This window comes from Arabidopsis lyrata (genome assembly GCF_000004255.2).
Source record: "Arabidopsis lyrata subsp. lyrata unplaced genomic scaffold ARALYscaffold_3, whole genome shotgun sequence".
Taxonomy (NCBI): domain Eukaryota; kingdom Viridiplantae; phylum Streptophyta; class Magnoliopsida; order Brassicales; family Brassicaceae; genus Arabidopsis; species Arabidopsis lyrata.
The window spans coordinates 2,324,052-2,346,931 of NW_003302553.1; the positions used below are offsets into that span (position 1 = coordinate 2,324,052).

At 36.3% G+C, this 22,880-nt stretch overlaps 6 protein-coding genes across 7 annotated transcripts; 2 read left to right on the plus strand and 4 right to left on the minus strand.

Annotated features, from left to right (window-relative positions):
* Nucleotides 1–880: 880 nt before the first annotated feature.
* Nucleotides 881–4,982, plus strand: LOC9320613 (T-complex protein 1 subunit gamma). 2 transcript variants are annotated; one of them, XM_021031496.1, is made up of 13 exons: nt 881–1,119; nt 1,222–1,283; nt 1,380–1,452; nt 1,637–1,704; nt 1,780–1,849; nt 2,029–2,097; nt 2,327–2,400; nt 2,663–3,325; nt 3,406–3,531; nt 3,619–3,723; nt 3,819–3,893; nt 3,973–4,013; nt 4,161–4,982. In XM_021031496.1, exons 1-13 carry the CDS (start codon nt 1,095–1,097, stop codon nt 4,303–4,305), a joined length of 1,596 nt encoding a protein of 531 aa, XP_020887155.1. In that variant the 5' UTR covers nt 881–1,094; the 3' UTR covers nt 4,306–4,982. The 2 variants fall into 2 exon arrangements, with proteins under 2 accessions (XP_020887155.1, XP_020887156.1); XM_021031497.1 differs by lacking the exon at nt 3,973–4,013 and having other exon boundaries at nt 883–1,119; nt 4,191–4,281.
* On the minus strand, nt 4,856–6,979 carry LOC9318510 (sugar transport protein 6). Its single transcript, XM_002884501.2, has 3 exons — nt 6,681–6,979; nt 5,606–6,552; nt 4,856–5,497 (listed from the first exon to the last, which is right to left on the minus strand). Exons 1-3 carry the CDS (start codon nt 6,805–6,807, stop codon nt 5,048–5,050), a joined length of 1,524 nt encoding a protein of 507 aa, XP_002884547.1. The 5' UTR covers nt 6,808–6,979; the 3' UTR covers nt 4,856–5,047.
* A 768-nt stretch (nt 6,980–7,747) lies between these two features.
* Nucleotides 7,748–13,121, minus strand: LOC9320614 (long chain acyl-CoA synthetase 6, peroxisomal). Its single transcript, XM_021031495.1, has 23 exons — nt 12,949–13,121; nt 12,802–12,862; nt 12,652–12,729; nt 12,504–12,575; nt 12,302–12,383; nt 12,113–12,218; nt 11,952–12,028; nt 11,694–11,738; nt 11,502–11,588; nt 11,034–11,123; nt 10,799–10,878; nt 10,539–10,632; nt 10,326–10,414; nt 10,151–10,239; nt 9,844–9,973; nt 9,511–9,629; nt 9,287–9,410; nt 9,110–9,196; nt 8,800–8,903; nt 8,633–8,718; nt 8,464–8,553; nt 8,271–8,357; nt 7,748–7,991 (listed from the first exon to the last, which is right to left on the minus strand). The coding sequence occupies exons 1-23, from the start codon at nt 13,073–13,075 to the stop codon at nt 7,905–7,907; spliced, it is 2,091 nt and encodes a 696-aa protein (XP_020887154.1). The 5' UTR covers nt 13,076–13,121; the 3' UTR covers nt 7,748–7,904.
* A 638-nt stretch (nt 13,122–13,759) lies between these two features.
* Nucleotides 13,760–14,750, minus strand: LOC9320615. The gene has a single exon (XM_002884503.2). It carries the CDS (start codon nt 14,485–14,487, stop codon nt 13,918–13,920), a length of 570 nt encoding a protein of 189 aa, XP_002884549.1. The 5' UTR covers nt 14,488–14,750; the 3' UTR covers nt 13,760–13,917.
* A 2,061-nt stretch (nt 14,751–16,811) lies between these two features.
* Nucleotides 16,812–18,235, plus strand: LOC9320616. Its single transcript, XM_002882397.2, has one exon. The coding sequence runs from the start codon at nt 17,302–17,304 to the stop codon at nt 18,046–18,048; it is 747 nt and encodes a 248-aa protein (XP_002882443.1). The 5' UTR covers nt 16,812–17,301; the 3' UTR covers nt 18,049–18,235.
* Nucleotides 18,236–18,681: 446 nt separating this feature from the next.
* LOC110230337 (leucine-rich repeat receptor-like serine/threonine-protein kinase At2g14510) lies at nt 18,682–21,738 on the minus strand. The gene is made up of 9 exons (XM_021032933.1): nt 21,489–21,738; nt 20,848–21,400; nt 20,270–20,730; nt 20,030–20,165; nt 19,865–19,936; nt 19,716–19,784; nt 19,543–19,614; nt 19,068–19,139; nt 18,682–18,987 (listed from the first exon to the last, which is right to left on the minus strand). Exons 1-9 carry the CDS (start codon nt 21,568–21,570, stop codon nt 18,948–18,950), a joined length of 1,557 nt encoding a protein of 518 aa, XP_020888592.1. The 5' UTR covers nt 21,571–21,738; the 3' UTR covers nt 18,682–18,947.
* Between the last annotated feature and the right edge of the window lie 1,142 nt (nt 21,739–22,880).

Consider the following 22,880-nt stretch of genomic DNA (forward strand, 5'->3'; position numbering starts at 1 on the left):
TTGGTGAATTGAATCTACTATTTTGATTTAAACGACTAACGAATGAACAAAACAAAGAATTGATAATTATTTTTTATCACTTGAGATTTGAGAATACTAAAAAACTATAGATTTTGCGTGCATATTTATATTTATACAGTAAAATATATGATTATAAAAAAGGCAATTTTCTTATATAGTTCAATAATTAAGTGTGGTATAAATCTAGAATTAGTAGCTCGTCTTTTGCCTCAATGAAAAAACTAATATTTTTTCCTCCAACAATGGAAAAAACTGATGTGATGCTGATGACATTCACGAATTGGAGTTTCAAAAAAGGAGGCGATCGAGAGGGTAAATGTTTGACATATTGCTATTTTTTGTTTGAGTGCTCTATCCACATTTCTCACAAGTCAATAAAAATTATCTAAATGTTAAGTTGAGCTATAACACTAACTATTGGATTACAGGCCACCTTCATATATATTTGAATTTTCAATCTTTGTTATAAAAAAAAAACAATTGCGTTTTAATTCTGAAATTAGTTCAAAATACACGGAATTTATAAGTGATGTCTACGTATACATCATGAGGAGAGTGGCCAAAAAAGATTCTTGGTAAGTAGAAAGATGGAAGATAAACATACAAGTGCATAGAGCCACTTACTCTAAGTGCCCTAACCACTATAATACGGTCATTCTTATTCAATTACAGTTTGTGCATATTTATTTGACAATAAATAAAATCACGTGCATTACAAGTTGTCAATTATAAATTGGGTAAACACTTTCACTTATAATTATCTCAAATATTATTATTTTTGGAAGAAATTCCTTTGCAATAATCTACGAGGTTGTTTCCATTTCTTTTGCTGTCTTTTTTCTCAAGGAGGCTGCTCTCGATTTCGGTTCAATATAAACTTAAAAAATAATGATCATTTTACGTGAGATGGGCTTTGATGGGCTCAATCAGAATAAAGTTACCGGGCTTTTACAAACCTGAAAACTAGAGTGTGTGAGAGCCGAGAAAGAAGAAGCATCCACATTTTGAATTTGCTCCGTCGCCGTCTATAAAGCTTCTTCTCCGAGTCGCCGTCTAGGCTTTAGATCGCAGTTATGACCGCACCAGTTCTTGTTCTCAGTGAGTTTTAAGATCTCCTTTCATTGAATCTGTATTGGGTTTTTTTTATCTCTTAATTTTGTGTTCTATATTGTTAATGTTATTGCTTTGTGAAATGTTCAGAGGATTCATTGAAGCGTGAATCTGGAACAAAGGTTCACCATGCTAATATTCAGGCTTCCAAGGTAATAAAGTCTTCTACTTTTTATCTTTCAGTTGTTGCTTCTCTCTGTTTGCTTTCTCTGCTATGCATCATGGTTTCACTGGGTTCAATTTTACAGTCTGTGTCTGATATCCTACGCACCACATTGGGTCCTAGCTCTATGTTAAAGATGATTCTTGATGCTGGTGGAGGTGGGTTCCTGACTAGTCTTTGTATCTCCTTATTAGTGTTTTTTCTCTTCTCTATAGATCTTTAAATGAACGAGGATTAGGTTCGGGTTTATGCCTTTTGAAAAATTTATTCTTCACTGATTTGTATACTCTGTCTTTGAGTTTTATGAGTTTTTCTAAACTCTTGGTTTGTTGCTATTTTCAGGGATTGTTGTTACTAATGATGGAAATGCTATTTTGCGTGAAATTGATGTTGCTCACCCTGCAGCTAAGGTTTTACTTCTTCTCTTTCTCGCACGTCCTTGTCGCCTTCTCACTGTTCTTTTGCTGATATTTTATTTTTCTCAGTCGATGATTGAGTTGAGTCGCACACAGGACGAAGAAGTCGGTGATGGGACTACATCTGTTATTGTTCTTGGTATGTACATTGGCATCTGATGATTCTTTTGTTGAAATCATTGCCTGCCACGAGGTTTGCTGTGATGTTTTATTGTGGGTTTGACACTAAGTGATACGATTCAAATGCATGTGTTCTGAACGCAACATGTTTTTTCCTTCTGCCTTTACTCTCACTGATTTCTTTTCTTTTCTCAACAGCTGGTGAACTGTTACATGTTGCTGAATCATTTCTTGAGAAGAGTTACCATTCCACAGTCATTTGCCAAGGTATACTTGCGTATGATTGTTACCATTCCACAGTGTTGTATTTTTTACTGTTTTCACTTGAACAATGTTTTTTTCTCTGCAGCTTATTATAAGGCTCTCGAGGATGCCATGGCTGTTCTTGAATAGATTGCCATGCCAATCAATGTCAATGACCGCAAGTCCTCTTTGACCTCTGTTTTTGAATTTTCTTACCTGATATTGGGCTCATGTTTGCTGATTTATTTTGCAGGTGCAACAGTACTAGGATTAGTCAAGAGCTGCATAGCAACAAAATTCACTAGCAAATTTGGAGATCTTATTGCTGTGAGTATTTTAATTACTGAAGATATTTGCTTTTGCGCCACAGGGCTGGCTTTTAACATATAGAGTTTTTTAGTGCATTACATCATAAACCATTGTAAACTTGTAAGACAAAACAAATTCCGACATCTGCACATTTAGAAGCTACATATTTATTAAGTTCTCTCTAGTGACACTTTATATAGCTTGTTTTACCTGCTGTCTGAATGGATTGCCATAAAGTATTTCGCTCACGTTCTTACACAACTTTATGTGGCTCTTTTAGGATTTGGCTATTGATGCCACCACTACTATTGGTGTTGATCTTGGACAAGGATTGAGGGAGGTGGATATTAAAAAGTACATTAAGGTTGAGAAGGTTCCTGGTGGGCAGTTGGAGGACTCCAAGGTTCTCAAAGGAGTCATGTTTAACAAAGACGTAGTTGCTCCAGGTAAAATGAAGAGAAAGATTGTCAACCCGCAGATTATTCTTCTTGACTGCCCCCTGGAGTACAAGAAAGGTGAAAACCAAACCAATGCCGAGTTGGTTAGAGAAGAGGACTGGGAAGTGCTGTTGAAATTGGAAGAGGAGTACATCGAGAACATCTGCCTGCAAATACTAAAGTTCAAGCCCGATTTAGTAATTACAGAGAAGGGGCTTAGTGACTTGGCCTGTCACTATTTCAGTAAAGCTGGGGTTAGTGCAATCAGAAGGTTGAGAAAAACGGACAACAACAGAATTGCAAAGGCTTGTGGAGCTGTGATTGTCAATAGGCCTGATGAACTTCAAGAGTCTGATATTGGTACCAATGTTGGCTTGTTTGAGGTCAAGAAAATAGGAGATGATTTCTTTGCCTTTATTGTTGATTGCAAAGAACCCAAAGCATGTACCGTACTCTTAAGAGGACCAAGTAAAGATCTCCTCAACGAAGTGGAAAGAAATCTTCAGGTTTGGGAATAATATTACTAAATGTGAGTTATTACTCAAGCTAGTCACTATCATAATACCTGATGCATTCCTTCCTGCAGGATGCAATGTCTGTTTCAAGAAACATCATCAAGAACCCAAAGCTTGTTCCTGGCGGTGGAGCCACAGAACTAACTGTTTCTGCCACTTTAAAACAGAAAAGTGCAACAATTGAAGGAATCGAAAAGGTTTGTTATGGTTTTTACCGCTTTGCCCATAGTTGTGATCTTGTCAAAGTTGAATGGGGGCTTTAATTTTGAATGTTATTGAAACAGTGGCCTTATGAAGCAGCTGCTATAGCTTTTGAGGTCATTCCACGTACTCTAGCTCAGAACTGTGGAGTTAACGTGATCAGAACTATGACAACATTGCAAGGAAAAGTAAGTTTACGTCTACCATTTTTCCCACGTCTGTACATGTTTCAGATACCTAATCTTTCTCTCATGGATTCGGTTTTTTTTGGTGGTACTATTAGCATGCAAATGGTGAGAATGCTTGGACTGGAATCGACGGGGTTACTGGTGCAATAGCTGACATGAAAGAGAAAAAGGTAAGAATAAAAAAAAGCTTTGTTCTCTGGTGAATCTATGTTTCTCTTGAGACTCAACATTTTCAACTTTTGTGATTAGATATGGGATGCGTACAATGTGAAGTCGCAAACGTTTAAGACAGCGATATTAACTTTCATAATCTGAATGTTAATTCTCATTAATGAATCATAGTAGCTACATTGAGTATTTATATGTACATGTGTATATGGAATTAAACTAAGCTAAAGGAGACTTAGTAAAACTCTATATACTTAGATATGCTAATAAGCGATTGAAGCTGCGTGTATGCTTCTCAGGATTGATGATATAGTGAGTGGTATCAAGAAGAAGCAAGCTCCTGGAGCTGGACCGACAAAGCCTACCATTGAGACAGAAGGAGATGCAGAGAACGAGCAAATACTTCCCGACTAGAAATATTGGTCTCACCAACATAATCTTCTCTCTTTTTTTTTTTTTTTTTTTGGTTTGTTGCTATTTTAGTATAGTAATGTTTGTGAAACTTGAAGCTCCCTTCATATCTTAAGATTTTGCATTTTGACTTGGCGAGTAGAGTAGATTAGAGATCTTGAGTGATAAATCTTTTGTTTATCTTTTTTAAGTAGCATTATAAGACGCTGGTAGGAACAGAGGGTTGTGGTTCAAATAGCTTTGGTTTATATGATTCACGGTTATTTAAGCCTAAACCGGATTGCTTGTTTGGTTTTGTTCCCCCTGCGTTTGATACAGCAAAACAGATAATTTTTTAACGGAAAACTAAAGTACCAAGATACAAAGAGCCCTAATGATTTTTTCTAACGAAATTAAAACTTTTTTACTATTCTGATGTAAATTTTACAATATTTTAACATCAGAGTTTGAAACCATCAAAACTTTCAAATATCTTACATTGAGTTTGGTAGGTAGACATTGAGCAAAGAGAAAACAGTAATAATGAGAACATGTAAATAGTAGTAATCAAGAATGTGATTTTCAAAAACTTTATTTCCATGGAATTTCATTGATAATACCTAACCTGAATCAACAAGTTGGTCTTATTGAACTATTCGTTCCCACGAAACAAAAGAAGTACGAAAGAATCAAAGAATACCCAAAAAAAAAAAAAAAAAAATACAGAAACAGGGAAAAAAACACAAATCAACAGAGACTTGTGATTTCAAGCATTTCTCTTCTCAACGTCATGGTGGTCGTCCTCTGGAAGCATATACCTTTTCCAGAACCAATGTGGCTTCCACACACTCTCTCTCATGTCATCAATGGCGATTCCTTTTGTCTCTGGTATGAAGAAAAACGCAAACAGTCCCATCACAATGATCCAAGCGCTGAAGAAGAAGAATATTCCAGATCTCATCCCGCAAAGCATCGATAGGAAGGCTTGAGCGATTACGAAAGTGAAGAACATGTTGCACGAGACTGCAACAGCGAATCCTGCGCTACGGGTTTCTAGAGGAAACGTCTCGCTAGGAATTAGCCATCCTAAGGGTCCCCATGACCATGCAAAGCCCATCACGTAAACGCACACAAAGATCACCACTACTAGGGCTTGTGGCCTCCCGAGTGTTCCCGTTATACCCAAGTCCTTTGCTAGGATGATTCCAATGATCAACTGTTTGAAGAGATTTGTTAGTGTTAGAAGATTACTTCTGGGACAAGAAACCTACTTTTCAAATTACTTGACATATAAGAAACAAAGAGATGAGTGATATTTAAGGACCTGGCAGATGAGCATGTGAACGGAAGATTGGAGAAGAAGGAATCTCCTGCCGGTTTTGTCAACGAGGTAAATCCCAACGAATGTGGCGAGAACATTGATTGTTCCGGTGATAACCGCAGAGAGAAGAGCTGCGTCGCTTCCGAATCCAACAGTTTGGAATAAAACCGGTGCATAGAACATAATCGCATTGATTCCGGTAAATTGTTGGAAAAGCTGGAGAAGCATTCCGATGATGAACGGTGGGCGACTAGCAGGCTTCAACAGTTTCCTGTAAGGGTCCTTGACTTGACTCGCGATGTCGCAGGCATGGACGATAGACTCATACTCGTCATTGATATCATCAACTCCTCTGATCTTCCTTAGGGCTTCTTTTCCTTCTTCATTCTTGTTGCGCTCGATGAGGCTTGTGGGCGTCTCAATGATAAGTAGTGAACCGAAGAGAAGGATAACAGCGGGAATTCCGGCTCCACCGAGAGCAATTCGCCATCCGTAAGGGTGGACCGTGGCAGTGAAGTAGTTGACAATGTTGGCAATTAGGATTCCGATTGTAACCATGAGTTGGAATACAATGTTGAGACCTCCTCGGAGCTGTGCTGGAGCAATCTCAGACAGGAAAAGCGGCACTGCCTGATTGCCAAATCCGACACCAAAGCCAAGGAAGAGTCTTCCAATGATCAACATGACGAGGTTAACGGCTCCTGCAGTGAGACCGACACCAATCAAGAAGAAGATAGAAGCAAACTGCATAGTCGGCCTGCGTCCAAGTTTAGAACAGGTGGCGGAAGCGAAGAAGCTGGCCACGAGGGCAGCTAGGTAAAGGGACGAGGTGAATAGTTGCAAGAACTGGTTATCGTACTTGCAGTAGTTGTTCTCGTGTACGTGCTTCTTCCTCTCCCACACAGCCGGGAAAAATTCCTTCAGGAAATCGTCCATCGCACTTACTCCACCTTTAGTCACAGATCATTAACATTAGCTAAAAGCAAACCAAGAACAGTTAACTTGAGATACAAGTTATACTTATTTTGTTTATTGATATGCAAGTAAGTGAAATTAGGTACAGAGAAAGAGAATAAACCGGAAATTCCTATGTCGTAACCGAAGATCAAACCGCCGACAGCGGCAATCATAACGCAGATGAAGACATAGACAGTCATCTTGGCCTCAAAGGCCGGAGCATTAGCATTAGAAACAACAACAGCCATGTTGAACTAAATCTCGAGCAGACACCACCACGCAAACTCAGTATATATGTGAAATATATAAGTGTTTGTATATGTGTGTGTGAGTGTGTGTCTGTGTAAGCTAAAGATGAAACATGAAGGAAGCTGAAGGAGACAGAGACCCTGCTTGAAATGACAGACCCTGTTGGATAAGAAAATGAAGGAGATCACGTATTTATAAGTGATGAAAGACATGACAGAGACACATGACCAAACTGTGAGATTCAGACTTGTCTAAAAATGGGATTGTGTTTCGAAATAGAAAGGGCGAGATATACGGATTTTTGTATGGTCTGTGAATAGTTTTTGGATCTCAAATCTTTTTCTTTTTCTATTTCACTCTCCTAATAATTTTGGGTTAAACAGTCAAATCTTTCTGTACCAAGTACCAACACATCTGGCTCAAGGGTATTTAACCCGGTTAACCAAACCGATTCAACTAAAAACTTATAGCCAAGTTTTAATTTAGTTTAATTACTTAAAATATGCATTTCAGAAAATGATTCAATCATATCACATCTTTTTTTATTCTCTATGAAATTTAATATTTATTTGCCTTTCTTTTAACATTTTTTTTTCCTTTCTTAATCCAGACATGGTCGGATTTACCCAATTACATATGTAAAATCAAGACCAAGCTAAAATATAACTGAACTAAAGCAAAGCAGACTATAATTCCTTTAAAGTTGATTGTTCCATTACCTTAATCTATTTGGATATGTAGTTTTGGGTTTTGGTCCTTTTGGGTATAATCATAGAGAGATTATCATTTAGTTAATCCAAGGGTGGATATTTTGCTGTAATTAATCAATGTATCTTTATATACTCAGCGTTCGGACAGAGATAGTCGTCTCGTGGTAGGCCCGAATAATCCGCAACGAAACAGAATTGGGAATGTTTTGCCTTTTTATTACACAGGGAAAACATTGTAAAAAAGTTTCATTAATGTAGCACCTTTATTACCTTTACTATTCAATAAATATGTAGCAAGAAAACAAAAAAGAATACAATTTGGGATAAACATTTAGGAAAAACAAATTTTGAATAGGCTTTTTATTGATCACACGATTATACCATCATCACAAACCTTTATCAGAAGCACCAAGCTCCTTGTACATGTTTGTTATTGCTTCTGCGAAATATTCCTTTGCTTGTGGTCTCTTAATCTGCAATATTCAATCAAATCCTTTTGCCTCAATCCATATTCTCATAATTGGTTTCCTAATTATCCCATATCCAATCCAGATATGCTTTTACAAGATTTTCTACGAGAAACAAAATGTTCTTTACTAAACCACACTAATTATAGGAGTGGAACTAGGGGTTTTCAATTTGAACAAATCGATCTGAACTAAAACCATGTCGAACAAACCTTTCCAAAAGCTATTATAGAATTTATCTTTGAAACCTAGTTTGAATGAAGCATATTCATATAAGGATTTTACCTTGAATGTCGGAGTCAACAAGCCATTTTCCAGAGTAAATGGTTCCAGCACCAATGTCACAGCCTTTGCAAACTCAAAGCCTCTCAACTGCAGCAAATATTTTTATTATCCAAATCAATGATCGTGTTTTTGAGAATAGTAATTAACTGATGAAATAAACAGATAAAGAAAAATGTTTTCTGAGATGTATTGCCTGAGCTTCTCTTCCAACAGTGTCCATGTCAGATAGTACTGCTGCTTTCACTCTCGGGTTATTGCACAATTCTCTCAGATCTCCTCCATACTACATTCAGCAAAGTGGTAGAAAGTTACTACTTTTCTAATGTTACATTTAGAGAATTTTGTGAAGGAAGTTATGCCACCTTAATGCCTTCTGAAGCAGCCCAGCTTTTCAGCACATCTGGATCAACCGATACAACAGCTACCAATGATGAATTAAAGCTATCACCTGAAAAATGGTAACAGGTAAGATGGGGAAAGGATAAACCATATACTAAACAAAAAGATTTACTAAATTTATTTACTATACCATATATAAAGCACTGGCCCACAAATTTGCATTTAGCATAAACGTTTTCAATTTTCTCTGGAGCTATATACTCGCCCTGCGCCAGTTTGAAGATGTTCTTCTTCCTATTCAAAGAATGAGGAAATTTTACTCAGATGATTCTCAATTCAACAGATACCAACAAGTCCCCAGAAATGTAACCCAAGACTAGAGCTTTGCACTCCCTCGACTTTTGCAGATATTATTCCTTAGTGTTTGTATCATCAGTAAGAAAAGGCTTATTCTTTGTGAGCCAAGAGATTTGATAACAATCAAGTGATTTTGGGAAAACCTGTCAATAATTTTGAGACGTCCTCCCGGCAGCCACAGACCTATATCTCCAGTGTGAAGCCATCCATCTTCATCAATCACCTCTTTCCTGAAAATTATATATTTTACTGAAATGATTAAATTTTTCGTACACTTTGGTAAGGGCAAGAGGAATTTCCAATGTAGTAGGTGTTCATACGTTTGAACTTCATCTTTGTAATAGCCTCTAAAAATTATAGGACCCCTAACACATATTTCGCCACGGGGATGGGGCTGATCCACTGATGTATAGTTCATTTCCGGGACATCCACAAGCTTTACTTCTGAAAAAGGAATGCATATTAAATCCTAAAGCAATTTAAATTGGATATTTGGTTCCAAATTACTCTACTTATCATATCGCAGAGTCAGTATAAAGCTCACCACAAGCTGGATTAGGAGAGCCAACATGTCCAGTGAGGTTATCACCCTCGTCCATTCCACTTATAACACAAGATGTTTCAGTCATTCCATATCCCTCTGTTACCCTTCCTCCAAAGCATCTGGAGTAGTCATATGCCAAAGATTAAATCGAGAGATAAAAGAAAATCAAAGCTAATGTCAAACAAAGTTATGTGAAACCAAAGCTACTGTAATTATGCATGAGCTAGGGAGAGAGAGAGAGAGGGATTGGTGGGGACTGAGAAGTGTCCATTCTTGAGGATGAAGTTTATTGTATAGTATGACAACACAATATTTTAAATGCAGTAAACTTACATTTTCAAAAATTCCATCACTTCAGGAGACAGAGGTGAAGCACCAGACGTCATAAAACGAACCCGCCCTCCAAGTCTGTCCTTTATCTTATTAAATACCAACCTGTCCCATATGGGAGAAGCACTCTTTCCTGAATCAACAGTACCCATACAAAGTAAATCAAGCCCAAAACTGTATAAAGGCAAACTTTTTATCATCTCTTAGAACTCAACAGTAATCAAAGTCCCTAGCTGTGTCAGAAAAAACAAAATAAAGCTACAGAATTGCACAGATTGCTTTTAGTGTAAATAAGTTTGACAGGACCTACCATTCAAGAGAGCCTGCTTCTTTGCATTATAGGCAGCATTGAAGAGTCTCTCTTTCAGCCCACCAGAGGTTTTTACTGCGTTAATGATACTGGGAAACAACAATTTTACATTAATTCAGTGAATCCTCAAAAGCAGCAGAGAGCGCATATCAACAAACCAAAGCCATTATATTACCCAGCATATATTCTATTGTATAATCGAGGGACACTGCTGAACACAGTAGGTCTCAGAGCAGCCAAATCATCCAGTAGTTTCATATTGTCCTGCAGAAAATTTTGCAAGCGTTTCGTCCAATTAAATTAATAGAAAGGGGTTTGAAAGTGGGGGAAGAGTATAAGCAAAGACCACATCACAGGTGCATAGGTCTATCATGGTTCAGTTTCTAACCCCTTGATAGAATCCAACAGCAACTCCAAAGTACACTGTTAGGATCTGATTAGCTCGTTCGTAAATGTGTGCCAGTGGAAGATACGAAATGTAACTGAAAAGTATAAGAAATTATGACAAAATTAGTTACTAATAGTCTACCTGAAACAAAGACCACTTAAGAATGGAAATTTTTAAGAATTAAGATACATGTAGCGATAGATACAAAGAAGAACATTGAAAACGTTTCAACTATCAAAAGAAAGAAGTAAAGCACTTACACATCTGACGAGAAAAATTTCACACTAAAGCTGGAGCCAGCAACATTCGCAATCAAGTTTGCATGAGTTAATACGACTCCCTTTAACATATTTCATCCAGAAGAAGTGCAGGCCAGGGAGGAATGAGACATACAGGATCAAATAAACAGTAAGTTAGATGCTATAGTCAGGGTAAATATGAAATAAAGAACAGTATTATCCTAAATTTGAAGATAAAATTTCAAGTAAGCAAAACCTTGGGTGTCCCAGTTGTTCCGCTTGTATAGCATATGGTTGCAACATCATCGGGTTTTGGTGGAAAAAACCGCTGAGGGTTACTACGACCCTGAAACAAATTTGTTTGGTCAGAAAACAAGGAAACCAACATGTACCACAACTGTTCTGCTATCAGCGAGAAAAATACTGGGTGGCTATATTATCTCAATGAGAAAACTATTATGGATATATGGGACATGTAGAGTAGTCCTGATATAAAATGATTTCGAGTGATACGTAAAAGTGTAATGATGTGGAAGTACACTTGTGCATATATGACTACTATGTACCCAGTGTTGTATATATGTTGATGAAACCCGGGTTGGTAATAAACAGATATGACTCATAATAGCACTGGTAAGAACTTGCAATATCTTAAATGATAAAATGTCCTTAATCCTGCTTATCTTTAGGAAACGGATATTGAATGACAAAATCATACAAGTACCTGATTCAGTAACACCGAATATGATACAACTTTCACTCCTGTTGATGAGGGAAGAGAGGGTAAAGATTCATTCAACCCTCCAACAACCTACTTGGTCATGAGAAGGATCACGAAAAGAGAGAAGAAAAAATTAATTTGGAAACTGTAGTCACAATACTCAAAAGAATAATAAAATTTGAGGTTTCTTCATACCACCACCAGGCGTACACTTGGCATCTCAGACAAACAGCTAAGTAACTGAAATCTCCAGCAGTAACCCAAACAGGAAAGCAAGCAAAAAAGAAGTCAGAAAACGATCATTTAAGTTCGAGCAATTAGAGGAAAACAGTCAGCAACATACACATCATTTGAGTAAGGGCTAAAAATGTTCTTTTTTTTAATCTCACTATCATCCAAGTAAGCATTTCGAAAAAAGAGAAGGAAATTAAAGCAGCAGATTGATGAACTTACAGAGTTTAAAGTCTCTGCCACACAAAATATGGCTTGCACAGTTGCATGATTGACAATAAACTTCACAGCATCAGGACCTTGAGAAAATAAAAAGAACACAATTAGAACATCCCTAAGAATTGTACAATGGAATTACTACGCCGAAGCAACCAGATACTTACCAAGAGTATCATACAAAGGAACAGACACATAAGAATAAGAAGAACAAGCATGATCAACGATGAGCCACTCGGGGCGGTTGATAAAGTAAATTCCAACAGATGATCCCTGGTAGAAGAAAAACAGAGACTTGAGTCAAGCTGCAAAATTCAAGATCAATCAGGAAGGAGAGTAAGAATCCAATAATTTACCATGGGGATTCCGTGATGAACTAAACCCGAACCTAAAGCAGTTCTTGCTGTACCAGCTTCTCCATATGTCATCCATTTGTAGCTAAAAAGAAGGATTAAACCAGAGTCACAGAAGAAAAATTAGCTTCAAAAAGAGTACTTTCTTGCAGAAAGCCAAAAAAAGAAAGCATATAAACATAAATTTAGTAAGTTAGCAGCTCACTCTCCAACAGTTCCGTCGACACGAACACGAGTTCCTAAATACTTGTAATCCCGAAAATCATGAACAGCATGCCTACATAGACCAAGACCAGTAGCAATCAGAATAGAAGATGATGCAGCTTAAGAAGAAGAAGGATTCCGATTCATACTCAAAATTGTCATGGAGAGTAGCGATGTCAGGATGATCTGGGAATCTGCTAACGAGCTTGAACGGAGACTTTGCAGATCTGAAAAATTGAATTCAAAACATAAACGAAAAAGTTGAGAATGAATAGAGAAGAAGAGGAAGCGTAAAGAACCTGTAGACGTTCCAATTGCCAGTATTCAATTTCTCGGGGAGAACAACACTGTAGCCATTATCTGATTGCGATCATCAGGATACAAGTAATCAGCAGCGAGAGGAAGCTACTAGTAAATCAGACAGAGAGAGATGAGGAAATACGGACCAAGACAGAACTCGCCGGCGGTGGGATTGGAGCGGAGGAGAGGGGAAGAGCGAGAAGAGGTGACGAGATGAGAGTGGATAGCGTTGATGCGGCGGCGTGCGGCGGCGGAGGAAGAAGAAGAATCCATAATAATAATTAACCGATTCGGAATCAGAGAGAAGAGAATGATCCGAAAGAAAGATAAAAAAGGAGGCACGCTTTTCTAACTCTTTTGATCATGTCGCTATCCGTTGATTTCGTGTTTTTAAGTTTTCGTCAAATTTTATTGTGAAAAAAAAATACACTAACTAAAGTAACTAACACTTATGATAAAAACAATAATATTTTCACAAATCAGAACTTCTAATAATGAATCAAATAGATTTCAGCAGAAAAACGAATGATATATTAGTAGTTAGAAGCTGTAAGAAATAACTCTAAGAGTTAACCGTACAAAAAGATTACTTGTAAAAAAAAATATATGATATATATATACAAAATGGTACAATTTTCAGCGAAAAAAATAAAAGATAAAAAGTTAATGGTATACAAAAAGTTGAGAATACCGCTTTCTATAATATAATATATTTGGTTACAATTTATTTTGGTATGGATATATATTTTTTTCTTCTTTTGATCTTGATCACACATATCTTATTTTCAAGTTCGATTTGTCTCATAAATTCATAAATCATAGGTTTAGAAGAAAAAAAAAATCATAGGTTTAGCATTTTTATGCCCAAAACTCTATATTTCTTTTTTCTTAGAGTCTTTCCATTTTTTTCTTTTTTCAAATGGAGGTAAAATTAAATATTTCAGATTTTTTCTTTCATCGTAATCAAATTCATTATTTCAAATTCAAAAGATTACACTTAATTTCAAGAACTCACAAAAACGGAGTTGATAAAAGAACAATGATGAAGACTACAATCTTTATTATTACAGGAAACTAGTAATCTGCCCTCTTAAGCCTATGTTTACCTGAACTATTTACAGCTTAGTGCTGAGATCACACACTTGATCCACCACTTCCATCGAAGGAAAGCCAAGTACGAGGTTGCAATGCGATATTGAATCCAAATGAATCTTAAAGATTCCCAACAACGTGATTTTTCCTGGCATTCTTGCCTTTGTCTCCATCACAATTTTTCCATGCAATACATCTTGCACGATATCACCTAAATTCGCGACAAATTTATCGAGCTGAAGAAAAAGAGGACATGCCAAAAGCACTGAGCCTTTGGCAGGTAATGTGCTCGAAGGAAGAGTGAGATTTCCCACTAGTGTATCCCTGTAATAAACCAAGTTTTCCACTGTCTTGTATTCAAAATCCGCAACGTTAGGATTCTTGAGCAGCATCTGAAGTGTAAGAGTGAAATTTAGTTGGACCTCATATGGTAGTGATATATTTGTAGATATGCCATCAACAGTTGAAGAGACGGTTTGTAGAATGGGATGTTTTGGTTTGAACACTTGCGCAAGGATCAAAGCGGCCATGAAGATGGCGAAGAGGACAATAATGATTGCGGAAACTATGCAGCAAATGCGTCGTTTGGACATGGTTATAGTTTTGTATGTAAAATGTTTAGGTTTTACACATATTCATAGAAAGATGGATAAATAGAGAAGATGGAGTGTGAAGACATTGAGCTGTCCATAACGGATTACAATCTGTAATTCATTTTATCATTTATGGCAGTAATTAGGCGGATGTTTTTTTTGTTATTGTTATTGTTGTACTTTTGGTCACATGTTATTGTTAAGTCAAACTTGATTAATTTGGCAGATATGGTTTCCTTGGCTGAATATTTATTTCTCTCAAAACATAGCCACTTAAATTTTTATTTATTTTTTAAAGATTTTTTCTTCTTTATCTTATTCTTTTTTTATTCTTTAATTAGATCATAGTCACCTAAAGTTTGACTGGTTGATTACTTTAAGATTTTTTTGCTTGTATATGTATTCATATTCCATATGAGATCCATATATTTAAAAAGAAATATTTGGTTCAAATGGTATCAAATTTTTGTTTATTTGGTGAAAATATTTCTTTATGATTGAATAATCTAAGGTAGGAAAAAAACAAATAATTTCCGGTCTTTTACTGAATAACAAATCTAATCAAGTATCAATTTCTAGTGGCTTTATTTCCAGAATTTGTTATAAAGTTTTTAACCAAGAAAAGTTTTTCGGTGTATCTATTTGGTGTCTTTGTCTGTAAAAAAACAAATCATCAGTTATAACTTATAACCGATTTGAAATGGAAAAAAACAATCTTTTTAACATGATTTGAAAACTGTTATGACGACTTAGGAGTCAAATATGGGTATATCATATCAGTTTCTACATTATATATACTCTTAAATTGTTCTAATAGATTTCAATATTTTACAAAACTAAAAACCTAATTAATAAAATTTTCTCTTATACTTAATTGTTTATTTTAAGTAAATTTTCAATATTTAAAGAACGAAGATGAAAATCGTTGTTGAACGGGATCGTTGTCTCGTTTAGATGTTCTTTTATTTTTTTTAACGTTACGCCTTGCTCTAGTTGAGACATGTGGGACTTATAATTAATCTGTAAAGGCCCATTGTATTTGAGTCACCGTGGAATCCATATCATCTTTTGGACCTCCAATTCTTTTTTTTTTTTTTTTTTAATAACGCCTCTAATTCTTGTCTGGGAAAAGGTTTTTCAGTGCATCTACCAAAAAGTATTTCCAACATTGGTTCTGTAATCCTCATAAACCCATTACCAGAGCAAACATATGGTGATAACATTTTTCTATACAAATGATAATATTTTGTGGCCAAAGCCTCGGAAAAGCTTTAAAAGTACTACTGTGTTTTATTCAATACTCTCTAAAGAATTTCAAAATAGACCTCCAAATTCATTTTCAGTTTGCATATGAGACGTGTTTAGACCTAAACATGACTTTTCTTACAAAACAGAAAAAAGTAAACGATACCGTTTAACATATTTACATTCTAGCCGAAAAATAAGAGAGAAAAGAAGCAATTTGGAGTTGATTAATACTACTTTTTAAAGTAAATTAATACTACTTTTTAAAGTAAATTAATACTCACATAAGATAATCATCAGGCTAAACTATAGAACCAAAACGTTGACATACAAAAAAAAAGGAAGAAAACTATAACCAAAACGAGTGGTCCAACACCAAGAAACCCGCAGCTCAACGTGCTTTCAAGTATTTTACTTCGATTTATTTATTTCTTATATCATATTACTTCAATATGTACCCCATTCAAATTATTATTGTCTGTTTGTTTGTCCATACCCAATATAGTTTGCTATTAGTATTTTATATTGTGAAATATACTCTGTGGACAAAAACAAAATTTTCATTTATATATAAATAGAAATATTTTTAAAAGAAATGAGTATACTTTTAAAGCTGTCTGCAGGTACTTTTGGACTCGTGACTTTATCCTTTACAGGAAAAAAAAATGAGTAAATTTTTGACAGTCAAAAAAGGAAATTATTTGTGCTAAACTTATAAAGATATTTTTTTTCCTTGTTTAAATATAAACTTATAAAATATTGCGATGTTAAAAAAATAAATATTGCAAGTCGTCAAATCCTCGTAAGCCATAGACAAAAGTCATGCAGCATTCTGGAGAAAACAATGTCAACAAATCATCTCAAAAATCATGAAATATTATATTTGGATCTTTTTTTAAAAAAAAAATTCGTATTTAGAATCAGCAATAATAGAAACGCTAAACGTAATATCGTCTCTTCTTGATTCAAACGTAATAGACGTGTGTAATTTAATCACATGCAAAGACGCGAGGCTGTTTATTACCCTCCTTCATGCACTCTACTCTCTCTCGTTAATTCCAACTCCCATTGACTGATCCAATCTTTTCTCTATCTAACTAGTAACTATCTTATTTTATAAGTAATCTCGATCGATGTAATTATACTAGCTAGTATATAATTAAGCAGTTGCATGGCCCAGCTCTATTCTTAATCTCCAACAGGCTTTAAAATCACAACTCTAATTACATGTCTCTAATTTGTCTCCTTGTGTCTCCCCCCAACGTGTCCATGTGGTCGTCTTCCTCATTAGTACTATCTTAAACTCATTTTATCACAATAATTAACTCACTCTGTTTCTCCTTATTCAGACCTCTTCTCTCTGTCTCTCCTTTTTATTTATTATCTCCATCATCTCAAAGTCCACCACTAGCTCGAACTCTCTCTTCTCTTAAAATAGACAAGAATCAATCAGTCACACGTCTATACCACGATTTGTTCACAAAATTCTTGACTTCCACCAAAGTTTATAAGCAGAGATCATTCACTTACTCGTATCAAATCTTCATCACAAGTGGGAAACTAGAAGAAATGGTTTCAGAGACGGTTTCAAACACGGAATCACCACCGTTGCTTGGACCTCGTATTTCCTTCTCAGCTGATTTATCCGACGGTGGAGATTTCATCTGCATCACCCCCGTAATGTGTAAGGAGTTAGAGAAAGATGTCGTCAAAGGGTCAGTGAAAGTCTCCGACTTTGAGTTCTTGTCGTCTGAAAATGTGAGTCCCCAGAGAATGCTTACCGCTGATGAACTCTTCTCCGAAGGTAAGTTGCTTCCTTTTTGGCAAGCAAAGCACTCAGAGAAGCTTAAAAACATTACTTTGAAGACGAACGAAGAAGAAGAAGGAGAGAAACGTAAAGTGGAAGTGATGAAGAAAGATCAGGAGATTAATAATAGAGACAACAGAGTGAGTTGGTTTATAGACGAAGATCCATCTCCTCGTCCTCCTAAATGTACGGTTCTTTGGAAAGAGCTTTTGAGATTGAAGAAACAGAGGAATCCGTCTTCGTCGTCGGTGGCAGTGAGGACGGTGTCTTCTCTGTCTCCGTCGTCGTCCACGTCATCATCGAGCTCGCTTGAGGATGCAGCGAAGAGAGAGGAGAAAGAGAAAGAAGGGAAGAGAGGTAAGAAAGGATTAGAGAGAACGAGATCGGCGAGTATGAGGATAAGGCCGATGATTCATGTTCCTATTTGCACTCCTTCTAAATCCTCTCTTCCTTTGCCTCCTCTGTTTCCTCTTGCGCTTAAGAAAAACAGAGTAGAGCGACGCACTTAGAAGATTTGAGCTTCTTTGGATTGAAAAGCAATTATTGGTTGATTTGTTCGTATTCTCGACTGTTTTCTCCTATGGTCTAATGCATGTGATTAAGTGATGTTTTCAGATGTATTATGTGTATGCTTTATGGCTTGAGATCTATTGTGTGACAATGTTAAGAAATTCGAGTAACAACCGTTCCTCTGTTCTTCATCTCCATTTTCTTTTTCTTGTTGGATCCAAAAGTATAAATAACATGACAAGATTAAGATGTGATTTAGATTTGTTGCATGTTGAGATGTGAGATGTGAGAGACAAGAGAGTAAATGTCAAAAACAAAAATGATGAGACAGCGAAATAGAAAGCAGGGTAATCTGTTTGTTAGTTAATGATGAGAAAATGAAAGATGAAAGACTGATGGGCACATGCAAGATTCAGATGTTTTCTGCACCAATTGTTTCTGCTTCACTATTTTGGAATTGGGGCTCCACTTTTACAGAAATACAGCTCTCGTCCTTCACATTTCTCTTGTACTTTTGTTACATCAAAGCATATCGATAGATATTGATCAAAGAAATATCTTCTAGTATGATTTCAGGTGAAATATCTTATTAATGACCAAAGACTGGATCTATAGTGAAAGGAAATCAGCACTGACCTCAATATTTTTGATTTAAGGAAAACACAGACTCCATTTATCACAAGATTCATATTACAATGTACGCTTTCATTACACAATAGAATGATACAACCCATGCAATCAGTAGTATTTCTCTTATCCCCCAAAGTGTTCAAAGAATGAAGCATTAAGATATGTTAAATAGATTGTACACGTGAGGCTTCTAATTTACACACAAAGCTCTACAAAATTATAACACAAGCTCAATTCATTGTCATCTTCTTCTTCTTAGAAGGCCGAATCAACGTGACGGTTGAGTCAAAAAGGGGTTACCAGAAGTCCTGAAGCATAAAGAATCAGATAGTATTTGTATTAGCCAATTCAAGATGAGACATTACTCAGATATGGATGGTTAAAATACCTTAGGTTCAGTCCAGGCTTCTGAAGAAGATTGCTGGGAACTTGGCCAGTTAGGTTATTGTTTTGTAAGAACCTAATAATCCACAAATCAGACATAGATCAGTCAGAAATTCATGCTCATGGCCACAAAATGACGACAATGCAATGATGTATAAAAGACATGTAGGTTCAATAATCTGAGTATCGGAACTATTAAACAGAGTATATAAAGAGACATGATTATTGTTATGCTGGTATACTTTAAAATGTATACAGTTGATAATGCCCTTTGAATCTTAAAAAGCAATGCTAAAAGACAAAAGCGCTGATGCCAAAAACAAGAAGAATAAATATAAGGTATTATGTCTTTTCCATCCACAAGGCAAGAATATTGAGCAAAAAAGCAGACAATATGCAACTTATTCTAGAGAAGCAACTAAATTTTAAACCAATTATCAAAAGACTGTGTATATGGTAATATGAGAATGGAAACTTACAGCTCTCGCAAGTGTGGCACTCCACCTAAAGATGAAGGAATATTTCCAGTGAAACGATTGTCTTCAAAGTGCCTTGTACATAGAAAAAAGGGATAAGATTAGCTTATGAGTCTCTGTTTAGTAGCAGCCTAACGTTGTTGACAGGTAGTGAAATAAACTAAATATCAGCTCACAATGATTCCAGCCGTTTGAGTGAACTGAAGTCAGGTAAACTTCCTGAGAGAGAATTGTTTCCCAGCCAACTGTTCATAACACACAATATCAATTGATGTTTTTTGACGTTCAGGCATAAAACTAACTGTTCACAGGTCAAAGTACTTACATGGAGGACAATGCTGTTAATTTAGCAACTGCAGGTGCTAGCGAACCTGAAACGCCCATATTAGTCAAGTTCCTGGAACAACAATGAATTAGAAAAGTGTCAGTAAATCTCAAACTGATGCATTAAAAAAAATAGGCGACACAATTTGGCAAAAGTCCAACTCACAAAGCGACTACACGAATTCGGGGGCCATCAGAGCAGGTAATTCCAGACCACGAGTAATTTTTAGGCAAACAAGGATCCCCACTCCAATCAGCTGGTGCATTCTTGAAACTGCTTTTAATTGCATTCAGAGCAGTTACTGCAGAAGGAAGAAACACAAATTCAGCATGTTATCAGCAGTTACCTACTTATCAAACTACTATAAAAATGAATTCAATCATTAACTGTTGTTATAAGTCTTACCATCTCGAACAAGAGTTTTGCCTCCAAGAGGTACCAACTCAAACATTTCACCACCATTGATAAGAGGGGCAAGGTTTGAACCACTTCTAGGACTTAGAGTTAACGTTGTGAGGCCTTCAAGAGGCCACCTGCTCGCAAAGATAACCGCACCAGCTGGAGTGACAGACAACTCTTTATAATATGTTATACCATTGACAGAAACATCAAAGACTCTGGATCCATCGCCCATGGAGTCAGAATCATGAGCAAAGTAAAGCGCAATATAATAAGTAGCCTTTGTTAAGGGCATTGGAGGCCATGTGAACTCCAAAGGCTGAACTTGAGTAGCTCTTAGATCGGTGTTGAATATCCTCGAAGGCGGAAGGTTCCAGAAACCAGAAACCTCTAGTTTCCTATTGTTTGGTACTGTCGAATTTAGCGAATAAGGCTCCCAAAACCTATCAAACTGATCATCTGGAAACCTAAACAAGAGGAATGTTGATAATGGTGAATACATTGCCTTGGCTTCGAAAGATTTAGCATCCAAGGGACAATCTGAGAAAGTATCAAAATTTCTATCAAAGTAGTGAACTTTATACCTGATGATTGGTCCACTGTATCCAAAAGCATGCCTAGCAACAAGACTCATCCCAACCGTGGTAAAGTCAGTGGAATTGTAAAGAGTACCATCAAGCCTAACGAGCTCCAAGGCTGAGATAAATGGATCAGAAGTTGTATAAGCATTAGAAGCAATGCAGACGCTTAAAGATTTCCCCTGCGCCAGAAAAACCCCTTCGTAATAAGAAGCAAGACCATCGGCGTAATCGGCGGTGGTATTGACGATCCCCCACAACGTCCCGTCGACAATCTGATCGAATACCGGCGGCGAAGTACCTTTACCGTTAACTCCTCCGTAATAGTATGTCGTCCTGATCATATACTTCCAGCCACGAGAAACGCTCATCACGTAGCAAAACTTGTGACGAGTTCCGTCGAGGTCAAGAGGGAAAGATCTGACGGTGAATAAAATCTCGTCGAGGACTTGATCGGAGACGTTCTTTGGTGTTCCGCTGGAGACGAAATTCTCGTCGGATTGCCATTGTCGGCCGTCGATTACGGAGGAGGAGGAGGCGCCACAATCGATCAGAATCGCTAAATTGTAAAATTAGAAATATCACAAAATTGGAAATGGGAAGGAACACGAATTAACGCAACGGAACAAAGAGAATGAGAGAGATACCTGAAGGAGGAGAGGGCTGAGAGAGGGAAGAGGAGAGGAGAGAGAAGACGGTGAGGAGGAGGAGGAGGAGGAGAGGGGACATGGCGGCGGAGACGGTGGTGGTTGAGAAGAAGTTAGCATGAAAGAGAGGTTTAGGTTGGAAGAAGGAGGGGGTTGACCCTCCAGCTCCAGAGAATTTGATGAAGAATGAGAGAATTAGAGGAACAGGTCAGAGAGCTACGACACGAACTTGTTTATTTATTTATTTCAAATTTCGGAATTTCCGATTTTTTTTGTCTTTTTTATTCTATTTTTCAAAGACGACAAAAAATTATTATCTTATTCCGTTATTTCTGTTGCGGTCTACATTGGTAAATTGGAATTGATGACCGGCACGGTTTGATTCGGTCCGTTAAGTTTTGTTTTCGGTTGGTTTACCATTTCCTCATACTAAAACATTATTACATTTCTAATTCGTGCCACAAAGTATTATGATTTATGTAATTTTGATATGTTAGTTAGCCATGTAGATTAGGTAATTCACCTAATGGTGGTTGAAAAACCCCTTTTGATATGTGGTTTGAAAAGATCAATCTAAGCTTTACTATTTTCAACCTTAGTAGTGTATTTTTTTCATCTTTCGATTTCCTAATATTTTTTTCATATTTTATTGGTAGATAATGTGAAACCAATTAATGGATTGATGATAAATATGTCCATCATCTTATTTTATATGTGGGTTTTCTAACACTATTTCCTCCATGAAATCTTTTGGTCCATCTTGAACTAAATCTCACTTATGGTTATGGATCGAGGTCAGAGCCAAACTCCCAAATTCAATCGGTAACAATCTTCACCAAAATAGTTTTGGTTCTAAGAAATTTATAAGGCAAAAACATAAATAAGAAATTGAAACTAACGACAAAACAAATTTAAACCAAGAAAGGAAAAAAAGAGAGACTGAAGTGATGACAAAATGTAAATCTATCTTGTTTTACTAACGCGTTGAAAATTAAAAATGTGATAAAACTACAAAGCAACTGATTTTTTCTATAACATATTTTTTTGGTTGCGTCTATTTTAATTATATGGAAGGTTAAAGTTAGTTAACAAATACTATTAGTTTAAGGTTTAGTTTTGTCCATAATCCATATCCATTTAATAAATGAGCAGTTTACATATAAAAAAACATTAGTTTGATAATTAGAGGTCTACATAACAAAATAGTAACATTTTTTTTTTTTTTTTTTTTTTTGTAAACCAATCACATAGTAACATGTTAAAATACAAATTAGATTACAAGAACGAAATCAGATTTTAAAATACAAATTAGATTACAAGAACGAAATCAGATTTAATAAAACTACACTTTTTCATGAAAATTAATCACATTATTGCAGTTTTCATAGTTTT